This window comes from Mustela lutreola, chromosome 1 (assembly GCF_030435805.1).
Source record: "Mustela lutreola isolate mMusLut2 chromosome 1, mMusLut2.pri, whole genome shotgun sequence".
NCBI classification, from domain to species: Eukaryota; Metazoa; Chordata; class Mammalia; order Carnivora; family Mustelidae; genus Mustela; species Mustela lutreola.
The window spans coordinates 234,806,708-234,815,744 of record NC_081290.1 but is presented as its reverse complement, the minus strand read 5'-3'; the positions used below and the strand labels follow the sequence as shown (position 1 = coordinate 234,815,744).

The 9,037-nt window shown below is 35.8% G+C and overlaps 1 protein-coding gene across 1 annotated transcript; it reads left to right on the top strand.

Moving 5' to 3' along the window:
- The first annotated feature begins 1,146 nt into the window (after positions 1 to 1,146).
- LOC131835295 (olfactory receptor 52Z1P-like) lies at positions 1,147 to 4,632 on the top strand. Its single transcript, XM_059179679.1, has 2 exons — positions 1,147 to 1,159; positions 3,674 to 4,632. Exons 1-2 carry the CDS (start codon positions 1,147 to 1,149, stop codon positions 4,630 to 4,632), a joined length of 972 nt encoding a protein of 323 aa, XP_059035662.1.
- Positions 4,633 to 9,037: the final 4,405 nt, after the last annotated feature.

Below are 9,037 nucleotides of genomic sequence, written 5' to 3'. Positions count from 1 at the left end.
TGGGTAAGTGGGTAGGAGGAAAGGTGAAATACTTTATGGGGATTAAAGAGTACACTAATGATGATGAAAAGAAAAAAAAATAAAAGAAGATAAAAGAAAAGAAAAGCTGATTCAAAAGGGCACAATTACAACATGTTTCCAACTGCAGGACACTGTGTAAAAAAATAAAACTATGGAGACAGAATATCAGTGGTTGTCAGAGGGCTTAGAGTGAGGTGGAACACAACGGATTTGTAGGACAGTGAAACTGTTGTGTATGATACTATAAAGGTGCATACATGTCATTATATACTTGTCAAAATCCATACAATGTACAACCTAAAGGGAGAGGTCTTATGTAAACTACTGACTTTAGCTAATAAAAATGTGGCAATGCTGGCTTATGAACTGTGACGCATATATCACAGCAATGTGAGGTGTTAATAGGGGAAACTGGGTGGGTGAGGAGAAGGGATCATATGTGGGCTGTGTACTTTCTGATTATTTTTTTGTAGACCTCAAACTGCTCTATCAAGCAATATGTGTTAACTTATAAACTTTTATTTGAGAAATGGGAGTTATTCAAATATATTGCCATGCTTTTTCCTTTGAAAAACCTCAAAATATCTCACTAAAGGACACTTTGTCATGCATAGACATGTATTGAAATAGTCTCAATAGTTAGGCTTTGTCTTAGAAGACATCCATGTTCCAGTAGATTAACTCAGGAAACCTTATTTTTTTAGTTCTGTTTAAGGGCTACATAGTGAACTAGCAAAAAAGTGTAGAGATGTTGCTCAGAGACTTGGCTGGACATGGAAAATTATCCAATGCTGTTCAAAATTGGGAAATATAATTTCATAAGTATTAAAGATAGGTTCAGTCTACTAATCCATATACTAACTGTGGGTCTCAAGTGCCAAAGCAATCACTTAGCATGTGAAATACCCAAAAGACTTCTTGTCCCAGAGGTTAGTCCTTGAGTTGCTGTTGTAAAGATCTATGTACAATACAAGTATAGATATTTATTTGCACACACACACACACACACACACACACACACATTCTCTAAATCCCTATAAACAGACATGACATTTTCACCTAACACGTAAGAATATCACTGTGTGCTAAGAGGAAATTCAAGATCTACCTTGATCTTGAAAAACCATGCATCTGAAAGGTAAGTTAGAATAGTTTCATGGTTAAAATTGTGGGTGCTGCAGTTAGGATCCCTGATTTGAAAACAGACTTTACACACCCCTTAGTAATACGATCTTAGGAAGGTCCTCAGGTGCCTGAGTTGTCTTCTGTGTAAAATTAGGACACTAATGATAGTTATTTCTTATAGTAGCTGTTACCATTAAATTGGATAATCCATGTAAACTGATTAGCATAGGTTTTAGGAAAATGCTTTAGCACACTGCAACCATTAATATGTATTTCCAATTATTATTTTTACCATTACTGCTACACTGCCCATCCCTGTGCTGATATGTGATATGCCTTCTATCCAAATATGGTGATAGTCTGTGTGGTTGTTACACAGCAAAATCAGGCACTGTTGAGAGATACCAGATAAAAGAAGCAAAGCCTGGTGATGGGTATTAAGGAGAGACAGATTGCATGGAGCACTGGGTGTTATATGCAAAAAATGAATCTTTGGAACACTACCTCAAAAATTAATGATGTACTGTATGGTGACTAACATAACACAATAAAAAAAGATAAAGCAGCAGAAGCAGCAGCAGCAGCAGCAGCAGCAAAGCCACAAACTTACCAGGCTAATAAAATTGTGTTGCCTCCATATTTTTAACAGGATAACCATTCAAAAAAATAGCTCTCAGAGTTGCATTAAAAATAATTTCATCCCAGGACGCCTGGGTGGGTCAGTGGCTTAAAGCCTCTGCCTTCGGCTCAGGTCATGATCTCAGTGTCCTGGGATAAACCCCTGCATCAGGCTCTCTGCTCAGCAGGGAGCCTGCTTCGCCCTCCCCCTCTACCTGCCACTCTGCCTACTTGTGATCTCTCTCTCTGTCAAATACATAAAAAAAAAAAAAAAACAAAACACAATTTCATCCCTTCCATGTGTTTTCCCTTTGATGAAAAAATTTGTCTTTTCTTTCTTATTTCAATTTCATATGGGAGAGAGAGAGAGAGAGAGAAGACAGTGTGAGGGAGAATAGAATAAATATGTGTTAATTCATATGAAAATATACCCTTTTTATTGTTAATGGTAGAGATAATCTGAAAAAGGTTTCAATTAACAATTACAGGGATAATAGACATAATGTAATACAGTGTATCTTTCGATCTAAGGGATGGTGTGACAGGGCCATATGAAAAGTGTACCCTTTGCAGGTTCTAGACTTGTCTATCACTTTGAAACTTCTCAAGAATTGCAGTCAAAAGCGTTTCTAAACATACTTTGTGCCTTTGCCAAAAATATTGCCCTTAATTACAAACTTGACTAATTGAATTAATATTTTATTTACTTGGGAAAAGAATAATTTTATATTGAAGGGACTTTTTAGAGAAAGCTATTTTTATATTATAGTTTTTTGATAGATTAAAAGTAAGAACTACTGTTACTTTAAAAAGTTGCTAAAATGTTATCTTATTCTTTGGTTGGTGAGTATGAAAATCGAAATAACTCTGCTCTGTAGAAGGGTCTTTCAATGATAGCTGTTGAATGATAATGGACTTTGACATCTTCAGTGACTGTCTTGTTCTGAAAGAGAACACTCTGTACTCTGGATTTTTAGTGTCTTCCTTGATTCTACTTCATGATCCTTGAGAGTGCTTGTTAGGATCTGAATGATGCTACAACTTTGGCATAGCAGTTGAAACTTCATGTTTAAATGTTCATTGTCTTCAAGAGTTCAAATGAGAGGCAGATGAGTAAAACTTTTTCTTTACTGTAGCAAAAGTGTAGGGTAAGGAAACATCTCTCAGATTATCAGGATGGGAAACAAGACTTGGAAGCTTTATACTGGCCCATTATGTATCAGTCTGTCATCCAACCCATGACCTCCCCTTAAGATTTTTGTCAAAGAATGGAATATTAACCATCTCCAGACTTCTGTGTAATGTTACAGAGAAAAAGGAAAGAGAAAACGACTTTTCTGTATTTAATTAATTATTTTTTTATTATTAGGTAGACAAAAATTATACACATAACATGGTTAAAAGTTCAAAAGACATATACATACATGATGTGGTTATAACAATTAGGTTTACACAAAGATTTCAACCCTTATTATTCTGATTTAATTTTTTTTTTTCAGAAAGAACTAGATAATCCATAAGAGAGGTGATTTTTGCTTATAATCATTCAGGATTTTTAAAATTATTTATTTGTTTGTTTGTTTGTTTGTTTTGGTGGGGGTTTTGTGTGTGTGTGCTTTGTTGGTTGCTGTTCTCTGAGTTTTGTTTTATTTTGTTTTGTTTTGTTTTGTAAGCTCTAAGCCCAAAATTGAGGCTTGAACTCAAAACCTGGAGATTGAGTCACATGCTCTACCAATTGAGCTATTCAGGCATCCTTATTCAGATAATTAATAGCTTTTCTCAGACCATTTTATTTTCCTTCCAGTTCGCCATGTCAAAATTAATGGTTAGGTTGTCACTAGGATAAAAGAATAAATATTTGTTTTCTACTAGTGTGCACTCTACCTATTTTCTCTCCATCATGTAACAGACTTGGGACACCTGTCCGTAAGACCATGTAATTCTACATCCACTCACCTCAGTGCCTTTCTGTTGACTGGAGTCCCAGGATTAGAAGACTTCCAAATCTGGATCTCCATCCCCTTCAGCTTCATGTACCTTTTGGCTGTGATAGGAAATGGCCTGGTTATGGCAGTGGTGGCCTGGGACAGGAACCTCCATGAACCCATGTATCTTTTCCTGGCCATGCTGGCACTCAATGATGTTCTCCTTTGTACTGTCACAGTGCCCAAAATGCTTATTATCTTCTGGCAGGGCCCTTCCCCATCAACTTATCCTGCATGTCTCACACAGATGTTTTTTGTTCATGCCCTGTTCCTCTCTGAGTCTGCTGTTCTCTTAGCAATGGCTTTTGATCGCTACGTGGCTATCTGTACACCACTCCATTATGCAACCCTACTTACAGGCTCTCTCATCAGCAAGGTGGGCCTGGCTCTGCTGGCTCGGAGTGTGGCTGTGGTCACTCCTGGTGTCCTCCTCATTTTCCGGCTGCATTTCTGTCGGAGCAATGTCATCCACCATACCTACTGTGAGAACATGGGCATTGCCAAGTTAGCCTGTAATAGCTATGCCCTTAATAGCATTTATGGACTCACCGCTGCTCTCCTCACCACAGGGCTGGACTTTATGCTCATCTCCCTGTCCTACTGGCTAATCCTGAGAACAGTCTTCCAGCTGCCTTCCAAGGAAGCCCGGACTAAGGCCTTTGGAACATGTGGAGCTCATATATGTGTCATCTTGATATTTTATACTCTGGCCTTCTTTTCCTTCTTTACCCATCGCTTTGGAAATCATGTACCCAGACACGTCCTTATCCTCCTGGCAAACCTCTACTTATTGGTGCCACCTACCATGAACCCCATTGTTTATGGGGTAAAGACAAAGGAGATAAGGATGCGTGTCCTAGGGCTCTGTAACCAACCAAAATGACCCAAGGGTTATGAAGCAACAAAGAATAGATGAGTTCAGGGTAGAGGATCAGACTTAAATGTCAAGTGTGAATCAACCCAGGCAGATCTATCCCCAGAACACCTAACCTCTGGATAGAACTTAAAATACTCACATTTCTCAATGCTGCCTTCCCAGCAAAGGGTAAAAAGGAAGGTGTCAGGCAACTGCTCCAGTACCATGAAAGGGTATCTCAACATATTAAGGTAATAATCAGTGGAGTCACTATAATAGCATAGGTGAGTGAAATATCCATTTTGTACTACAAAATGCCTCTCTTAATGTCAGTTTGCTATGGGCAATCTTAGCATTGATTGTCATTGATGCCTGGGTGGCTCAGTTAAGCTGCTGCCTTCGGCTCAGGTCATTATCTCAGGGTCCTGGGATTGAGTCCTGCATTGGGCTCCTTGCTCAGTGGGGAGCCTGCTTCTCTCTCTGCCTCCGCCTGCTACTCTGCTTGCTCGTGTTCTCTCTCTCTCTCTCTGACAAATAAATAAATAAATAATCTTTAAAAAAATACTGAATGCTAATAATTCTAAGTAACAAATGCCCTAATATGTCCTTATGTATTGTATAGGGCATATTCTTTAAATACTTCCTTCCTTTACTCTTTCACTTAGCTTGTTTGTTTCATATCTCCTTCAATACTTTGTTGCAATAAAGATATTTTTACACACAATAGAAAGTTATTTTGATTGGGTTAAGTAAACAAAAAAGCAGGATCTGAGGAGTGGCATGACATGCAAAGAATTTGAGTACTGATGACTCAGGAAGGAGAAAGTCAGGCTAATTGCCCCATCTTGGGTCAGGTTGCTAAAACTGCATTAATCTGTCACATCACTTAACATTCTGGTTAATGGGGATGAAATTTTGTCAACGAAATTCTCAAAAAAAAAAAATCACAGCAAACCAGCAGGATTATGTTCACTGGATTCATTTAGCTCTTTAAATAAAAAAGCACATGTAATTTTCCTAGTGTAGCTTTTCACACCCCAAACCTTCTTGCTAATTGCATTCTATATTACCTGGGACAAACGTTATCATCTATAAATCTATCTGGCAAAATTCATGGAATGTAATACCTTTTATCCCATATAAAATGTCCACCCGTTGATTAATAAAAGAGTTAAAATTTTCCCTGGCATCAGACAATAAAAATGAGTATCATGAACATAATATAAACATATACATGGTCTAGTAGTTGAAGTAGTTGATGGAGTGCCTTCAAAATATTTATATTGTTATCATTCTCCTTATTAATGCATGTGGCTATTTCCAGACTCTAAGTGTAGTCAGATCATTTCCACACTGTACATTTTTGACTGAATTATGTTTTTATTATTTGAGATACCGGATTGGATAACTGAATTACTAAGTGGGATAATGAAGTATTTTGTGGTAATGCTTTGTGTAGAAGACAATACTGGACACTTTAATGACAAAGGGGATAGTGATCTCTGCTATTATTTTTTCTTGCCATTGTGTTTTGCAACAAGAAGTCTTCTGCAGTATCAAGAGGATTAAGGTATAACCTAAAAGATAATGTTTGACATTATGAAAACAATTGCATTGCATTTTGCCCAGTGATTGGGGATTCGTATACAAAAATGAATTATGATTTGGGTTTCTGGATCACTTACACATTCTGCAAGATGGCAGAGAATGTTTTCAAAAGACACTCATGACTTTGTCAAGCAAGGTAATATGAGTAAGAGTGCCTCCTGATTTATAAATCCATATACAAATGAGAAAGACGTTTCAGTTATATTATTATAGTTCTAGGCAAGAACAAGAGACCTCCTGTTTTTCGAGCACCAATTGCTTGCCAGAAGACTGAACGCTTGCCTTCAGTAAGGTTCCAGAACAAGATCTTTCTGTTCTCAACTCATAGTACTAACTTGTCATTCATTCATCCATTCAGATATTCAATCACTCATCTCTTCAGCAATGATATTCTTTGGGAAAAATGATCTTAATTTAAAAATATGTGGTTTTCTAAATGTTTTTGATAAAATATGTTATGATTATAATGCAATTATAGTAATAAATTTAATGTAACATAGGAAATAATAATTTGTGTGTCCAAATATTGCATTACCTATGCAGGTATTCCTTTAAAATAGCTTTATTCATATGCAAAATGCAAAATCTAAGGTGCAGTAAGTAGCTTAAACATATTTCTGTGAACAACAACAACAAAGCCTAATACAACACTGGTTTTTTTTTTTGAAGCATAGATGCTAGGAAAGGTATCTTCAACATCACAGGTTGAAAATATATTTTGTAGGGTTCTTGGGTGGCTCAGTTAGCTAAGTTTCTGCCTTCAGCTCAGGTCATAATCCTGAGGTCCTGGGATCCAGTCCGGCATTGGGTTCCCTTCAGTGGGAAGTCTGTTTCTCCCTCTCCCTCTGCTGCTCCCCCCTGCTTGTGCTTGCTCTCTCTCTCTGTCAAATAAATAAATAAAATATTAAAAAAATACATATTTTGTATTTGAAGTTCTTATTTTAAAAATGATTATTAGGGGCGGCTGGGTGGCTCAGTGGATTAAAGCCTCTGCCTTCAGCTCAGGTCATGATCTCAGGGTCCTGGGATGGAGCGCCACATGGCATCGGGCTCTCTGTTCATCAGGGACTCTGCTTCCCCCTCTCTATCTGTCTGCCTCTCTGCCTACTTGTGATCAATGTCTGTCAAATAAATAAATAAAATCTTTAAAAAAATAAAAATAAAAACGATTATCAATAGTTAAATATTACTTATACAATGTATACCATGATCATTCTCAAAATTTTTACTTTTCCTATCAATTTTATTTAATTATTTATTACACCAAATATTATCTAATTATGATGTTTATACATCTTTCTTATTTTTAGTTGATGTCCCTTACTTGAAGTGAATGTGCTAAAAGGAGAAGGGTAATTAGAATTAGAATCAAGAAATAGGATAATATGGTGGAAACATCATAGTTGAGTTAAAACCAGATAGCAGATATAAGTTGTAGATATACTCCATGTGCCTGAAATTTGAAATCCTGATTTTAAGTTAGTAAACTCTCTTTTATTATGTGACATGTAGGTTCATGACATGTCAAATCTTTTCCTTCAAGACTTTTTTTTATATCCAAACTAGTCATTCTTTTTCAATAATTGATTCATTCCTTTCATTATTTATATATTCAATAATTATTTAATGTCACTTTTATGCTAAGCATAATATTCATGCCTACAGGCAGCAAGCTCTTTGAAGCACAGTTGCTATACTAGGTAGAACAAGATATGTAAAATATATTACTAATTATTACATAAATACTGGGAACCATAACACGTTTTTAAAGTTTTATTTATCCCCTTTGTTTATTTTTTGCTTTGCACAATTTTAACTGTACCAGCTAAGAAAATTCAGTTGCATTTGCAAGTATTTTTATACAACTCTATGCACAGCCAGGTGCCAGATAATTTCAGAATCACAAGGAGAGATAGTTTTGTGTGTTGAAAACAGTTCTAGATAAAATTGTGAGACCTTCATCTTTAGCTGTTTCCAGCTACCACAAATTTATAAGTAGCTACACCCCAATGAATTATATTGCTACATGAGTGAAATTCCTCATAGCCAAGGATACCAAAGATAATATTTTTTACATTTAAATAAATAGTATGCCCTTAATTATTAAGATGCATTTAACCCAATGGATTATAATCATAGACTTCACATCATAATATCTGAAGTATTTAAGTAATGACAGGATCTCAATTTTTATAAAATTAAAATTATTTCTAAAAATTGAGCAAGAAAAAAATGTGCATATTGTACTTTTCTATTCCAGAGGAAACTAAATATCCTTAGTAGCGTATAACATAAATATAAACTTTTGAAATATGATGTGGATACATTGCTAGGATTTCTAACTTCTGTTTTGAGCTCTAAAATGCCTTTATGTCAAGATAAGATTTTTCTCATTGTTAAGAAAGAAGGAAAAGTAGATATCCAGAACACTGATATTACAAGAAGGGGAATAGTAAATTCCCTGACAAATGCAGAGTATCAGGAAGCAAAGATACATGGATTTAATATATTTAATGAAGAATTAACAGATAAATCACCCTGGAAAAGATTGGAATTAGAAATGGAAGGGAATAGAATGGAAATGATTTCTATGACACTCCACTCCAATGCATTTATATTTAAAGGGAATTTATGAAGTACATGTTAAGCTGTATAGTCCCAATGGACACCAACTCTACTATAACCACTTCTCAACATACTCTGTTGACTCTATTTCTGTTCTTTACTCTTTTGTTGGCAATTATGATGACAACATATCTAGAGCACATAAATAAGTATTATTTAAATCATTTAGATTGAAACCTTCATTGCCTTGATGACATGC